The 17,482-nt window shown below is 40.6% G+C and overlaps 1 protein-coding gene across 2 annotated transcripts in view; it reads left to right on the top strand.

Moving 5' to 3' along the window:
* adss1 (adenylosuccinate synthase 1) overlaps positions 1–17,482 on the top strand; it is a 52,461-nt gene that overhangs the window by 22,312 nt on the left and 12,667 nt on the right. For both annotated transcript variants that reach the window (XM_072269566.1, XM_072269560.1), the window contains exons 7-9: positions 1,823–1,904; positions 9,397–9,523; positions 15,914–16,068. In XM_072269566.1, coding sequence (XP_072125667.1) covers positions 1,823–1,904; positions 9,397–9,523; positions 15,914–16,068 — 364 coding nt within the window. The remainder of the gene's footprint in view (positions 1–1,822; positions 1,905–9,396; positions 9,524–15,913; positions 16,069–17,482) is intronic.

Genomic DNA, 17,482 nt, shown 5'->3' with positions numbered 1-17,482 from the left:
AACTGAAGGAAGAGTGAGTAAGGGATTTGAAAGTTGGAGGGGGAGGGGGAGATCCAAAATGATAGGAGAAGACAGGAAGGGGAGGGATAGAGCCAACAGCTAGACAGGTGATAGGCAAAAGGGGATACGAGAGGATCATGGGACAGGAGGTCCGGGAAGAAAGACAAGGGGGGGGGGACCCAGAGGATGGGCAAGAGGTATATTCAGAGGGACAGAGGGAGAAAAAGGAGAGTGAGAGAAAGAATGTGTGCATAAAAATAAGTAACAGATGGGGTACGAAGGGGAGGTGGGGCCTTAGTGGAAGTTAGAGAAGTCGATGTTCATGCCATCAGGTTGGAGGCTACCCAGACGGAATATAAGGTGTTGTTCCTCCAACCTGAGTGTGACTTCATCTTTACAGTAGAGGAGGCCGTGGATAGACGTGTCAGAATGGGAATGGGATGTGGAATTAAAATGTGTGGCCACTGGGAGATCCTGCTTTCTCTGGCGGACAGAGCGTAGATGTTCAGTAAAGCGGCCTCCCAGTCTGCGTCGGGCCTCGCCAATATATAAAAGGCCACATCGGGAGCACCAGACGCAGTATACTGCGTCCGGTGCTCCCGATGTGGCCTTTTATATATTGGCGATACTGCGTCCGGTGCTCCCGATGTGGCCTTTTATATATTGACGAGACCCAACGCAGACTGGGAGACCGCTTTACTGAACATCTACGCTCTGTCCGCCAGAGAAAGCAGGATCTCCCAGTGGCCACACATTTTAATTCCACATCCCATTCCCATTCTGACATGTCTATCCACGGCCTCCTCTACTGTAAAGATGAAGCCACACTCAGGTTGGAGGAACAACACCTTATATTCCGTCTGGGTAGCCTCCAACCTGATGGCATGAACATCAACTTCTCTAACTTCCGCTAAGGCCCCACCTCCCCCTCGTACCCCATCTGTTACTTATTTTTATGCACACATTCTTTCTCTCACTCTCCTTTTTCTCCCTCTGTCCCATTGAATATACCTCTTGCCCATCCTCTGGGTCCTGGGTCCCCCCCCCCGGTCTTTCTTCCCGGACCTCCTGTCCCATGATCCTCTCGTATCCCCTTTTGCCTATCACCTGTCCAGCTCTTGGCTCCATCCCTCCCCCTCCTGTCTTCTCCTATCATTTTGGATCTCCCCCTCCCCCTCCAACTTTCAAATCCTTTACTCACTCTTCCTTCAGTTAGTCCTGACGAAGGGTCTCGGCCTGAAACGTCAACTGCACCTCTTCCTACAGATGCTGCCCGGCCTGCTGCGTTCACCAGCAACTTTGATGTGTGTTGCTTGAATTTCCAGCATCTGCAGAATTCCTGTCGTTTAGGAATGTTAAGTTTAGTTCAGTTCAGTTTAATGAACTGAATGAGTATGTAAATCACCAAAGGGTAGTGCTGTTAGATATTATTAGTATCGATGGATGTTGGATAATTGAATGTGAACTGAACAGTCTCTTTCTGTGCTGTATGCTTTTTTGTCTCTAGGGTCATGGTAGCCGTCATTTAAACTCTAAATATAATTTATGTGTTAGGAGTTTCCGCTGGAAACCAGGTACATCATGAATCCCGTAATTAGCCTGACAATTTAATTATAGCTTTGCCATTTCTTTAATTAGTGGATGGAATCTTTGATCAGAGGCCAGACAATCACTGAGCTGAGCAGGTTGTGTGTCAATAGAGTAATGTTGGAACAAGCAAACACAGAACAGGCTGAACCACCATCTTCTGTGCTGAAATATCAAGTACAAAAGGAAAGGATACGAATAAAGATGTTTTATGTAATTTTTCTATCTCTGACAGATTTAAACTTCTGGCACAACAATATCAGTCCATGTTCCCAAGTCTGAAAATTGATGTTGAAGGACAGCTAAAAAAGTTAAAGGTAAAAGCATGAGGGGACGTTCCTAAACTAAAAATATTTATTGTTATGTTAATCAAACTGAATCTGAAAATACACCTGGACTATATCATGGCATCATGCATTTACTTCTCATAACAGAGTATATGCTATAACCTTGACAGTAACCTTCTGTTGGAATGATTCAAAACTAATCTTTCCACAAGATTATATTCTACCTTCTACAATAATTCTTCATTTTCATATTCATTTCTATAATATGACAAGAACATAAGCAAGTTAGAAGGTACCGTAATGTGATATACTATACTGTAAAGATACTGCAAATGCTGTAATCTGGAATAAAAACAAACTACTGAAAGAACTCAGTGGTTCAGGCAACTTTAGTGCAGGCAGAGAAGTTGATATTTCAGGTTGAGACCCTGCATCAGTATCTCTCTATCTCTGTCTCTGATACTGTCTCTCACCTCCCTCTATTAAGCCCACTATCCATCTATTCTAGATTTCACTTCTGCAGTGACAGGAACTTGTAGGGGGAAGGGCTTTGTGTCATTACTCTCGTGAAAAGCTCCCTTTACTGCATAAAGCACTGAGACTTCATATTTGCAAGAATATCATCGACAAGAGGCTCCACACAAAACTACCAAGGCTGCCATGCCGCCATCATAAACACTGAGTTACTGTTTGCTGAGAATATTCTCCTTTAAGTAAACATTGAAAAGTCATAGAATCATAGGGCACTACTGTACAGAAATAGGCTCCTCAGTCCACCTACTATGTGCCAAAGGTAGTGCAGGTACGGAACGAGCTGTCGGCAGAAGTGGCAGATGCAGGTTTGATTTCAACATTTAAGATACGTTTGGATAAGTACATGGATGGGAGGAGCCCATAACATGCTTCTGGAAATACAATGGACATCACCAATAAACATTGTAGGATGCCATATAGAGTAGTGGTTCGTGCAATGCTATTACAGCTCAGAGTGTCAGAGTATGGATTTCAATTCCTGCTTCATCTGTAAGGTGTTTGTACACCCTCCCCATGAATACATGGGTTTCTTTTGGGTGCTCCAGTTTCCTCCCACATTTCTAAAGATGTACTGGTTAGTAGATTAATTGGTCATTGTAAATTGTCCTGTGATTAGTCTAAGGTTAAATCGATGGGTTGATGGTCCAGGCGGCTTGTTGAGCCTGAAGGGTCTGTTCCACTTTGTATCTCTAAATATGATAAACAAATAATAAATATATCCCTTATACCAATAATACCTCCTCAAAAGATTCAACTGGTTTGGTCAGAAATGAACAATCCTTCAAAAACTTGGATCTAGGAACAACAATCATAATCTTCAGACAGAAAAGTTTTAATCAACATGTCCTAATCTTAGAGATGTTAAAAATGTAAAGATCAAGCAGAAACAATGCATATTCCTTTTATTAAAATTCATTCTCCAGCTAAAGTCTCTGCTGGCTTTCCTCAGTTGACCTGAGATTGTGTAGTTCTTCCATTTGAATCTAATTTTAGTTGCGATAAGATAAATATCCTGATAATCTGCTTCAGAAGGCAGTGAAATGTGACCACATGACATTGGACAGAAGTTAAATACTGTAAGGAACTCGAATGAATGCTGAATTCTCTACCTTACAACATACGTGTTGTGTCTTTCACTAATCTAGCAATGTCATGATCACAATGATACCAAGCTTTGTTTAAAATAGATTTTTCCACAACAGAGTTCAAACTTGCCCACTGTTGAGATCTTAATTTAAGTTTACTGGATTAATAGCCAGAGGAGGTTACTAGTCCTGTAAATCTATTTTCTTCAGTTTTGCCACCTGAAAATTCCTGTTTCTTATAATTATATAGAAACATGATACTGTGATAGTGAAGAATGAGAAAGGATTCAAGACACATCTTGTTTCCCTTTTCCCTTGTCTCTACCCAATGTAAAACAAATACCTGAAGTAACCTCAGAAGAGGTTGCTAGCAAATTCTCAACTTCCATGTAGTGGGTATATGAAATGTCTTGCTTGGGCTTGAGGCTCTGAAGCTGCTATTTTTAGGCTGTAGGCATGACTGCAAATCTTGCAATCAGAACAGTTCATTGAATTATCCTTCCACTCATTGAAGTATCCTTCCACTGAATTTATATTGTATTGGAGACCACCAGGACTATTTTAATGATCTGGATTTTCAAACAGGGTGCACACTAAATGTTCTTTACATGAGATGCATTCCCATACACTATAATTTAGCACATCCAACCGTTGTATAGTTAAAGCAGCAAATGTGGTGGTTGGCATGAAATTATTAAGGCAACACACACAAAAAATGCTGGTGAATGCAGCAGGCCAAGCAGCATCTATAAGAAGAGGTACAGTCGACATTTCAGGCTGAGACCCTTCGTCAGGACTAACTGAAAGAAGAGACAGTAAGAGGCATGAACATTGACTTCTCTAAGTTCTGTTAATGCCCCACCTCCCCTTCATACCCCATCCCTTATTTATTTATTTTTTATTATTTTTTTTTCTCTCCCTCTGTCCCTCTCACTATACTCCTTGCCCATCCTCTGGGCTCCCCTCCCCCTTTCTTTCTCCCTAGGCCTCCCGTCCCATGATCCTCTCCCTTCTCCAGCCTCGTATCCCTTTTGCCAATCAACTTTCCAGCTCTTAGCTCCATCCGTCCCCCTCCTGTCTTCTCCCATCATTTCGGATCTCCCCCTCCCCCTCCAACCTTCAAATCTCTTACTATCTCTTCTTTCAGTTAGTCCTGACGAAGGGTCTCGGCCCGAAACGTCGACTGTACCTCTTCCTATAGATGCTGCCTGGCCTGCTGCATTCACCAGCATTTTTTGTGCGTGTTGCTTGAATTTCCAGCATCTGCAGATTTCGTCGTGTTTGCATTATGAAATTATTAATTTGAGTTTAGCTTCTAACTGAATGTATTGACACAATGGAAATGGTACTGGGTGTTACATGATATAGGAGTATTAAACCCTGTGCCCATAATATTGTATCTGAATTTAATATTATAAATGCACCAGGCATTTACCTTGCCTATATAATTACTGTGACCTTGTGCACAAGGCATTAAGACCTGCCAAGCCAGAACTATAAAGCTCCTCAAACAATTACATTGAAATGTTAATAAACTGGACAGATTCTGAAACAATGTGTGCCAGTGGAAATAGTAAATTCAATGTCATATTAAGTTAGGAAGTGTGGAAAAGAAAGACTGGTTAAAACAGAGAGGAATACAGTGACGATAAAAAGAGACCTAAGGAAAAATAACTGCTAAAATATGAAGGAAAGAGACTCCACGTTTATCAAAGACAATTTTCATTGCTAGAAGGTATGGTTAATATTGCTGGAGTATGTGAATGCAGTGGGTGGAGGGGGGTCCATGCAGTGAATATGGTTTTCAAGTTAATAAGGAAGAATAGAGCATCTGGGATAAGAGACTCCACTTATCATATTAAACCATCACCTTCACTCGAATGAAATTGCTGTATGATGAATGACGAGAGGCACTGTTGGCCTTTTATTTAGTAGTAAATTCTGACCATTCAGACGGCATCTAATTACATGCATGTGTGATTTTTACCAGTAATTCTCAAGCCAATCTATAGTCCTGTAGAGTGTGAAGGAAATGATATGAGGAATGAGAAGGTTCTTCTAGGTAGGCAGTATATCTAACTGACACTGCAAATAATGTGGTTCATTTCATTAAGTTAGTGTTCCTTGCTGCAAGAAGACCTACTGTATGGTGTTTGAGTAGCAGTGGATTGTTACCTTTCCCTGCAGCTACATGGCCACTTTCAGAACAGGGTCACTTGTTAATAATAAATATTAATGAACATCACACATTTTGCAAACTTTGCATGGTACTTTTTTGTGCATGATACATCTATGCTTCACACAATTTAAGCACATAAGGCTGGCTCAGTCCTGATGTAATATTTAGTTAATTGTCTCCAACATGAAATTATGTTCCGGTTGTGTAATTAAAATGCAGTTTGGGGTCACATGACAGAATGCATGCCTTTACATAGAGATAGGGACCTGCCCTGCACCTGTACTGGTTAAAGAGATCTTAGGCAATTTGCATTTTGCTGCCCTTCAGTCGAGAGGCCCAGTCAGTGCTGCTGGAACTCATCTTCTACTGCTGGTGAGTGTTGAGCTTCACAGTGGCTGTCTCAGTGGTGGTTAATGGGTGCTCTGGTATGGTTTCTGCTGTTCCTACGGCATGATCAGGAGTCAGAGCACAAGGATGACTCACCAGAAGAACCCAAAAAAGAAGAGCACCTATTGCCAGAAGAGCCTAAATGACACAAGGTCTACAGGGAACAATCTTCTACAGCGACCTGTAAATCTGGTGGCTAAAGTTTGCTAAGCTACTGGTAGTAGACATATGTCACCTTCTGCGGCTCGATCTCCTCCATGCACCCATGTCCGGACTGTGCTGCTACCAGAAGTCAAGGTCACTGTCACCCTAAACTGCTCCTTCTCCAACTTATTCTTAGAGAATAATTCTGTTCTTTCTTTTCCAATATGTTTATTGATTTCTATATAGAAGAATACAGAGTTCAAGAGAATACATATTACAAAACAAAAAATATAATGCCAGATACAGTATATTGAATCACATTAACAAACTCCTTACTCTATATTCATATGGAATAAATTAATTCATATATTAGAATATAAACAATTTTATTAAAAAAAAAGGATCTACACCCACTACCAAAGTCGAAGCTGTTTGGGGGGAAAAAAGGAAAAAAAAACTTATCAGATAATAAAATATACTAATAACCAACTTCTATATTTTAACAAGAAGTCAAAGATTATGAAAACAATTTTAAAACAGCCCCTACGAACTTTGAAAATCTTGGTTAGATTCAGAAATTGAACAACCAATCTTTTCTAAATTTAGGCATTCCATAACATCCCGTAACCACTGAGCATGATGAGGCGGGACAGCATCCTTCCATTTAAACAAAAGCGCCATCCTAACCATAAGAGAGATAAAAGCCAGAATGTGCAGATCAGATGTCTTCAAAATGATATCTTTCCTTCCAACAATACCAAATAGGGCAGTCAGAGGATTAGGCTTAAAATTTACTTTAAAGAGTACAGAAAAAGTTTGGAATACTTCCTTGCAATATTTTCCAAGACTTGGGCACGTCCAAAACATTTGAATAAGGGAAGCTTCTCCATTGTTACACCTATCACGGTAGGGAGATATATCCATTTAAAAACTAGATAATTTATCCTTGGTCATATAAACCCTATGAACCACTTTAAATTGTAGGAGGGAATGACGAGCACAGCGATGAAGTGTTAACCAATTTAAAAATCAAGTTAAAAAGAACGGAGGTTTAGCTTTACCAAATTTTAGGTTTTATTACTGGGCAGCTAATATACGGAATCTCATGTTTTGGTTATACTATATTAATCACGAGGACTGTCCCAGGTGGGTTTCTTTAGAAGCTAACTGGGTTAATAAATTTTCTATCATCTCCCTTTTGGGATCTTAACTTCCTTTATCCTTAAGTAAGATATCTGAAAATGTGGTAGTCAAACATACTTTGAGGATTTGGATACAATTTAGAAAATACCTTGGTTTATTGAGATTCTCCCTTTCTAGTTCCATTTTTTAAAATTATATTGTTAAGCCGTCTATGACTGATGTAGTCTTTAAACAATGGAAAAGATTTGGCATTACATGCTTCTGGGATCTGTTTGTGGGAGGAAGTCTTTCCTCGTTTGAACAATTGTCAACTAAATATAGTTTACCAAAAACCTATTTTTTTCGGTACTTACAAATTAGAGATTTTCTGCAATCTCAATTACATACATTTCCTAATAGACCTGGTAAGAATGTATTAGATGAAATTCTTAATATGAATAATTCTGTTCTACGGTTATTCTAGAGCTGGCTAATCTTTTCCATGTTTCCCACTACGTAGCACACTATAGACACCTGTGGATGATCTGACCAGAATACAGACTCATCAAGGCTCAGGTTCTCCTTGAGTCACATGGATCTTTAACTAACTCAAAGTCAACTTTATTGCCATATGCACAGGTGTAATGCAAAAGCTACTTGTGGCAGCATCAGAGGCACATAGCATCACATCAGCACCATTCACAAGAAAAAGAAATTATACAATTGTTACAAGAAAACATAATTAGAAAACAAGTCTATTTTATTGCAAATGGTTAAAGTGGTCATGGTGTTGCTGATCTGCAGTGATTATGGTTTTGCTGGTTTATCCATGAATTGTACAGTTGAAGGGAAGTAGCTGTTCTTGAAACTTAGGATGTGGGATTTCAGGGACCTCTGTACCTCCTTCCTGATGGTACTTGCAAAAAGATGGCATGGCCTAGATTGTGGAGATCTTTGATGATCGGTTTTGCCACCTTGGTGTGGCGCCTCCTTCAATACCACTTTGCTACCTTGGTGGAGAGGGATGTGTCCGTGTCGTATTGGGCAGAGACCACTACTCCCTGTAGCTTACATTTCTGCACATGATTTCCCGTACCAGGCATGATGCGGCCTATCGGGAGAGTTTCATCAGTACTTATGCAAAAGTGCATCAGAGTGTTGAGGACAAGCTTAACATAGTTCATCTCTGAAGAAAGATGCTGTCATGCTTCCCTTATGATTGCACCTATGCGCTGGTGATCCATTATATTAGCACCCAGTAATTTAAAACCACTGAATCGCCACCTCCAATACTCAATGTGAACTGGTGCATGTTTTTCCTCCTTGGTCAACAATCAGCTGTATACTCTGTGCCCACTTTATTAGGTACCTCCTAAACCTAATGAAGTGGGCACTGAGTGTAATGTCACTGACACTGAGTTAGAGGTTGCTTTTGTGGCACCAATCAACCAGGAGACTTTTCTCACTCCAATAACCTGACTAACGATCATCGTGAGTATATCTGAGGGCCGACTCCCATTCACAGGCAACCATCTCTTTGCATTGTATTTGTAATTCTGCAGGAACTTCGAGTAGCTACTTCCTCATTTGGAGCTAGTAGAGTTACTGTGAGTCTATTTAAACAGGTGTGAAGAATTTATGAAATTGCCAGTGAGAATTAATTGAGAAATAAATGTGATATATTATTCAATCTATCAATTTTTTCTATGAGACCAGAAAGAAAAATCCGAATAGGAAATTTCCCATACAAGAATAGTACATTGCTTATTTTTATGGGCAGTTATTTTCCCTTAATATTGTCAGCACTGTTTGAATTTAATTTTTCTATTGTACATATACTGGAACTTTGCAGTGCAAGATTTGAAACCATTTATGTTTACCTGTCACATCTTTTAAGTAGAGAACGCTAGAATTTCTGAAAATAAATCTATAACACAATAATAATTCAGCAATTTAAAAATGTATGAGAAAATACCTGATTGTTTAGCAGATTGCCATTTATTAGAATAGCCTGTGCTTAAAATTTTCTTCTTCAGCAAAAACATTCTGTAATATCCAAATCTTATTTTAGGAATATGCTGAACGTATCAGGCCAATGGTAAGAGATGGTGTTTACTTTATGTATGAAGCTCTTCATGGTCCAGCAAGAAACATTCTTGTGGAAGGTGCCAATGCAGCTTTACTAGATATAGATTTTGGTAAGTTTTTAAAATAATACACCCTACTATTTAAATAAAAATGTGTGTAGCATATTGAAGAATTTAACCTCAAACCTGATACGAATAATTGAACTGACTTTATTTCTTACATCCTTCATATACATGAGGAGTAAAAAGCTATACGTAACATCTCCATCTAAATGTGCAATGTGCAATTTATAGTAATTTGTAATAACTAGTACGTACAACAGGACAGTCAATATAGCATAGAAATACAATTGTATCAGTGTGAATTAATCATTCTGATGATCTGACCTGGAGCCCGTTAGTCCTGGCTTTAATGCTGCGGTTCCATTTCCCGGATGGTAGCAGCTGGAACAGTTTGTGGTTGGGGTGACGAGTGTACGAATTGTACAAAATTCATATTAAGGAATAGTAATAATGGAATTAAATATATTTTAGTGTCATTATTTTTATTACTTCACATTATTGCATCACCAATGAATTGAAGTTAGTTAATGTAAATGATTATTCCAGAATATGTGGTCCCCTTTGTTGCAAATACAGTAAAGCAAGAAAGACTGCCTTTGTCCCTTTGTAGCATTGTTATATCCTCCAGACTAGTAGTGATGAAGAAGCCAAAAGCTGATTAGCACTGCTCAGGGACAAAATAATCCTGACCATTTTCTGTAGAGAATGATAGCATAAGAATTAACCAGGTACATGTAAAACATAGTATGATTAAATACAGCATATGGAACCTGTTACTTGTTTACCTGGTCAGAGCTGTTGTGTAGCTAAAACACAGTTGGTAAAACAAGTTTGTACAGGCAGCCCCCGAGTTACGAACGTCCGACTTACGAACAACCTCGTACTTACAAACAGCCTGCCATAAGGCATAATATATTAAAAATTTGTCGGCTCGAGGAAGGAGAATGTCGTCCACCATTGTAAGTTGGATCACGTTGCCGTTAACATTGTGTTGAGTGTGTAACATTGTATTTGGCTTAAATTTAACCTGGCTCAGTGTGGGTGGACTTTAGGACCTGGGGGAGCTCAGGACCCGCTGCCCACCGCTGCTGCTGAACCAGCAGTGGTTCTGTTCCATTGATGGAAAACGATCACGATTGAAAATAAAGTGGAAATAATGAAGAGATGGGAAAGAGGTGAAACGCCATCGGTCATTGGAAAAGTGTTAGGCTACAGTCGGTCAACGATCAGAATAATTTTAAAGGAAAAATAATACCGGATGTATCTGTTCCGACTTGCCTACAAATCCGACTTAAAGACAGACTTAGGAATGGAACTCGTTCGTAACCCGGGGACTGCCTGTATATTGAATTTTGAACAAGGTGTTCTCAACCCCTATAATGAAAGAGAGAGAGATGGCTTATTGGAGCGACATAGGTCATCTGGTTGATCGGTACCACAAAAACAACCTTTAACTCAACGTCAGTGACATTACACTCAGTGGCCTATATATTATATATCTTGAAGATTATAATGTTGGCATTCAATGTTATGAGCCTATTCTTGGTATGGAATTTTACCAGCAGGTGGCAGAGTTAAGCAGCAGCTTATCACACAATTCTTTTATTCTATCCAGTTAGAATAAAAGGCAAGGCTAATAGGTTTAGGAAACCTTGATTTTCAAGGGATATTCGGGTGCTGGTTATGTAGAAGGAAGTACATAGCAAGTATAGGCAACAGGGAACAAATAAGGTGCTTGAGGAGTATAAAAAATACAAGAGACCACTTAAGCGTTAAAAGAAGGCAATGAGGTTCCTGTAGCTGACAAGGTGAAAGAGAATCCCAAGGGCTTCTACAGAAATATTTAGAGCAAAGGACTAGCAAGGGAGAAAATTGGTCTCTTGAAGGTCAACGTGGTCATCTATGCATGGATCCGAAAGAGATCAGAAGTGACCTTAAATGAAAATTTTGCATCTGTATTTACCAGGAAATGGACACAAAATCTATAGAGCTGACATGAAACAGCAGAATCAGAATCAGCTTTAATATCACTGGCATATGTCATGAAAGTTGTTGTTTTGTAGTAGCAATGCTTGCGATACATAATTTTAAAAAATATAAATTGCAATAAGAAATAGATACAATGGATTCTGGTTAATTGGGACACATCGGGACTTAATACATTATGACACAATTAAGCAGCTGCCCCAATTAGCTGAAGTTTCATTGAAATAGTTAAAAGGGTATAAAAAAGGTTAAACTATCATTTAACTGAGTAACAAAAATTATGTATTTAAATCAAATACAGAACAAATAAGAACACTATAGAATTATAATATTGTGTATTAGTTCCTAATTGTTATCAGCAGAGGAATTTATCCAATGTACCTGTATGCTACATACATAAAAATTGCTGGTGAACGCAGTGGGCCAGGCAGCATCTATAGGAACAGGTACAGTCGATGTTTTGGGCCAAGGCCCTTCGTCAGGACAAACGAAGGGAGAAAGAAAGGGGGAGGGGAGCCCAGAGGATGGGCAAGGAGTTATAGTGAGTGGGACAGTGGGAGAAAAATAAATAAATAAATAAGGGATGGGGTAGGAGGGTAGGTGGGGCATTAGCGGAAGTTAGAGAAGTCAATATACATACTATGAGGTTGGAGGCTATTCAGACGGAATATAAGGTGTTGTTCCTCCAACCTCAGTGTGGCTTCATCTTGACAGTAGAAAAGGCCGTGGATAGACATATCAAAGTGGGAATGGGACGTGGAATTAAAATGTGTGGACACTGGGAAATCCTCTGGGCTCCCCTCCCCCTTTCTTTCTCCCTAGACCTCCTGTCCCATGATCCTCTCCTTTCTCCAGACTCGTATCCCTTTTGCCAATCAACTTTCTAGCTCTTAGCTCCATCCCTCCCCTCCTGTCTTCTCCTATCATTTCCGATCTCCCCCTCTCCTTCCCCCTCCAACTTTCAAATCTCTTACTATCTCTTCTTTCAGTTAGTCGTGACGAAGGGTCTCGGCCCAAAACGTCGACTGTACCTCTTCCTATAGATGCTGCCTGGCCTGTTGTGTTCACCAGCATTTTTTGTGTGTGTTGCTTGAATTTCCAGCATCTGTAGATTTCCTCGTGTTCGCGCTAGAACTAAAGATCATAGGTTTTGGGTGAAAGGTGAAGTATTTAAGGAGAACCTGAGAGGGAACTTCTTCACTCAGAGGGTGGTGCAGGCGGAGAATGAGCTGCCAGTTGAAATGGTGGATGCAGGTTCAGTTGCAGAAGAGAGTTTGGATAAGTACACGGATGGGAGAAGCGCGGAGGGTTATAGTCCAGGTGCAGGCCGATGGGGCTGGGCAGAAAAACTGTTTGGCATGGATTAGATGGGCTGAAGGGCCTGTTTCTGTGCTGTAGTGCTCTGAGTCTATGACAAGTATGCTACTGTCACTTCTCTACCACACATCTTGGCCCAAAAATTAGTTTGATAGTCAGTCAGTCAGTGGGTGCCGTCCGGAATCTCGGCATAACTCAACACAGTCCATTGCCTCACATTATCGTACCAAGTGGTTCGCTGCCTTCCTCTTTCCCTCTTTCCTTCTATCATCCCTTCCAATAACAATTTCTGCAGTCCACCACCTCTTAACAAGTGCCCGGCATATTCCAGCTTCCTTTTCCGCACATTCTTCAGCAACTCCTTTTCTCTCTTCGCTCTCTTCAGCACTTCCATATTACTGACCTTCATCACCCTCCTAATTTTCTGCATTCTCCTTAAACACCACATTTCAAATGCCTCCAGTCATCGTTGCGCTTCCTTGCACAAGGTCCACGATTTGACTCCATACAACAGACTGCTCCAGACATAGCATTTCCAAATTCTACAACGCAGCCCAAAGGCCAACCTCTTGCCACACAGCACGTCACTCAGGCTCCAGAACGTTGATCTTGCAATTTCAATTTTTCGTCTAATTTCTGTATCACGTTTCCCATCCTCTGTGACCATCTGTCCCAAGTACACAAATTTCTTGACTTGCTCTATGCCTACGCCGTTAATTTTGATACTGATTTTGGGGACTTCTTTCTTTCATGATACTACCATCATCTTCGTCTTTGCTGCATTTATTTTCATTCCAAATCATTCACCTTCAGCATTTATCTTATCTACTATTCTGAGTAACTCGTCCTCAGTCTCGGCTAACAACACTGAATCATCTGCATACCTCAAGTTGTTCACTGTCACTCCACTAATTTGGACACCAACTTCATCGTTCAACACCCTGAAGATTACCTCTGAGTAAATGTTAAATAATAAAGGGAAGATAATGCAGCCCTGGCAAACCCCTTTTTGGATCTCAGCTTCCGGTGAATTCCCACCACTAGTTCTTATTACTGCCTTCTGATGCCAGTACAGACTCGCAATCAGTCAAACATCTTTCCCATCCAGCCGCAATGAGTTCAGGCAATTGACCAGCTGTTCATGATTGACTCAGTCAAAAGCTGAACAGCTGGTCAATTGATTTGATAGTACCTATTTCTTAAGTATTAATCAAACAAAGTTCTGTTTTACTTGGAATAAATCATTGCTGGCAATCACTTTCAGGTAAAATGCACAAATTACAAAATTGGAAAAGACCATAAGGCATAGGAATAGAATTAGGTCATTCAGTCTATCGAGCCTACTCTACCATTCCATCATGGTTGATGTATTACCCTCGCAACCCTATCCTCCTGTCTTCCTTCTGTAACCTTCAATGCCCTGACTCATCAAGAACCTATCAATCTCTGTTTTAAATATCCCCAATGACATGACCTCCACAGCCACCTGTAGTAATGAATTACACAGATTCACTATTCTGAGGCTGTGCCCTCTGGTCCTAAGCTTCTCCACTATAGGGAATACCGTCTCTACATCCAGTCTATTCAGTAGGTTTCAATGAGATCTCCCCTTCATTCTTCTAAATTCTAGAAAGTACAGGCCTAGAGCCTTGAAACACTCCTTATATGAGGCCCTTCATTGGTCGGAGTCAACTATGGATATTATGTCGACGTGATAGGCAAGCTAGTATGCAAGACAGGACAGTTGAATATGAATAGCAGGTTGTTGCCCATGCAGCAAGCTCACACTCTCCACGCAGCTGATGAATCAAAGGGAACGGCAGAGACTGATACAGTTTGGCACCAGCAGTGTGTCAACAGGAGTTGTCAGACAGTGCTGAACTCAATGTTTGACAACCCTAGGGACTTCAGCTCCAGATGTTTCCTTGGGATTTACTCCAGAAGCCTTCCCCATGAGTGGATATTGCTGCATGACAGCAGAGGTTTGAGATCAGTGTTTTCCTTCTAGATGAGCTCCCAACCACAGCTGATGAGCGCCTTCTGCCTGAAGCTGCTGGTTTTAAGGCGCCAGTAACCCACCTTTACTGCTTCTCCTGTCAGTAAAAATGGTTCCACTGGGCTTAGTAGCTAAGTCACACGTGAAGGCCAGGAGCTGGACTTGGTTGTCAGAGGCTATTTGAGAAGTATGCCATTAGGAGCATTTAATAGGAGTTTTCTCCCAGTACACCACCCACTGCCCAGCTATGGCAACCTTAATGCTCCTCATACACTAACCCTTTCAGAAGAAGTAATTCTGTGTGTGCAACTCCATAGAACCAGACACATCATTTGTTTTCCTAATTGTTCGTACTGAATACCTGCATATTAGTGTCTACCTACATTGATAGTCTGCCTGTTGTCTCCTGACTGAAGAAAACGTGCTGGTAATACAAAGGTAGGTAGCTAGCCGAGCTATGCTGTGAAGAGGATTTAAGGAAACTAGAACAAGCTAAGATAGACTAAGTAACTGGTCAAAGGTCTGCCAAATTGAGTATAATATGGAAGATGTGAAATTGTTCATTTGTTAGGAAAAACAGGAAAAGCATATAACTAAAAATTAAACATTACTGGAGCACAGTCCCATAGTGGCTAACATAACACTGTTACAGCACCAGCAAGCCAGCTTCAATTCTGCCACAGTCTGTAACAAGCTAGTACATTCTCCCCGTGACCACATGGGTTTCCTCCTTTTTGAAAACTACTGTCCAGTAGTTTTCTGTAGGCGTTTTGCTGTTAACTCAGTGGGGGAGAAAACCACCTAATTTTGGCAAAGGATCACAAATGCTTTGCTTGTACCATTTGTTATCCAAAAATTTTAGTTACTTAAGACCAGTGTCCTGTCTACCCTCCATCCGCTTACATGTAATTGGCAATTATTCCTTCCTTCATTAACAAACTTGAAGAGTGTTTGGAAACTCATTAAAGTGAATCACGAAATGGCAAGTTGATCAAAAGAAAAGTTCTGACATAATGACTAGATGACATTTTTTGTTTTATAATAATCTTATAATAAAGATCTTGAAAATTTTTCAGTTATGTGTTAAGGCCGATTAAAAGATATTTATAGAATCTGTTTTTTACTTTATCTTATAAAAGGAACATACCCATTTGTGACATCCTCAAACTGTACTGTGGGAGGTGTATGCACTGGACTGGGAATACCTCCATCGAATATTGGAGCAGTGTATGGCATTTTCAAAGCCTATACCACTAGGGTGGGAATTGGAGCATTCCCAACTGAACAAAAAAATGTAAGTCTGGATTATTCACACTAACAGATTAGAAATGTTTGAAGCACATCGAAAGTTGTACTAACAAACACCACTCTGCAAAGTCAATTCCTCCCCCCACCTCCTCCACCTCTCCCCCTCCCTCCTCCACCCCTCCCCCTCTCTCCCCCCCACACCCCTCTTCCTAGGTTCTTCTACCAGTGAATAGAGTGGACACTTCAAAGGTACAGTGTTGGGCAACTGACAGGAGCACATTACAAGCTTTGCCACTGTTGAATTGGCTGAAAAACACTGAGAGCTTTTATTTCTTCTCCTCACCAGCGAAGGTGGAGAAAGCTTGGAGACTGGGGAGTTCCATATGCAGTATGTTGCACTATTGTTGTGTCGTCTCCTCAGTCAAACGAAGCCTGGTGACACTGCCCTCTGCTGGCTGCAGCCCGGCCGGGAGCATGCTTTGACGTGGCTGCAGCCTTACAACATGCAAAATGGGAGAAAGGAGACGAGTGGTTCCCACAAGCACATCCACACCCTAATGGTCAGACATAGGTCCTAAACATCTCAGATAGGTCATGGTATTCTATTGACAAAACATTGTTTCCTTCAACTTATACCAAATAACATTAATACCTTGTTGACTTTCTTAGTAGTCTCTACAATGGATATAAACCTTTAATGATCTATTAAAATAATATCAAGATCTTTCTCTCTGTCTCCTCAGACAGTTTTGGTATAAAGTGCAAGCTGTAGCTCAGATGGGGCATTCCTGGAAAACAGTCCTTATAATGTTATAATGATTTTCTGTAACGTGAAGGTGTGTCCATGTACTACGAAACACAACAAAAATGATATTTGCATCTATTCAGTTTAGTCTCACAAAACGAATGATTATTTTCCATTTCTAAAACTTTAGGCAAGTGACTTGTAAATTCTGTAAGGACAAATTTCAATTACCCTAACAGCTGTAACCTGGGAATACCTGTATCCGGAAATCAAAAGGAAGAAAATGTCCTAAACCCCACCTACCAAAATTACATTGTTACAAACTGAAGACTTTTTACAAAAATAAGGGATATGGATTTATTTTTATTGATTTTATTTAGCAATACAGAGTGGAACAGGCCGTTCTGACCCACTGAGCTGTGCCACCCAGCAACCCACCGATTCAATCCTAGCCTAATCACAGGACAATTTACAGTGACCAGTTAACCTATTAACTGGTATGTCTGTGGACTGTGGGAGGAAACCAGAGCACTTGGAGGAAACACATGCACAACATGGGAAGAATGCACAAACTTTCTTACAGAGGACTCTGAAGTTGAACTCCGAACTCCAACACCCCGAACTGTAATAGTGCCATGCTAACCGCTATGCCACTGTGTTGCCTAAATGAAGATATGATGGTGATTGGACTTCCAAAATCCACAGTGGTAGTGAA

This window comes from Mobula birostris, chromosome 1, assembly GCF_030028105.1.
Source record: "Mobula birostris isolate sMobBir1 chromosome 1, sMobBir1.hap1, whole genome shotgun sequence".
Classification (NCBI taxonomy): Eukaryota; Metazoa; Chordata; class Chondrichthyes; order Myliobatiformes; family Myliobatidae; genus Mobula; species Mobula birostris.
Note: the sequence above shows the minus strand (reverse complement) of the source record. Positions and strands in the feature narration are given on the sequence as shown.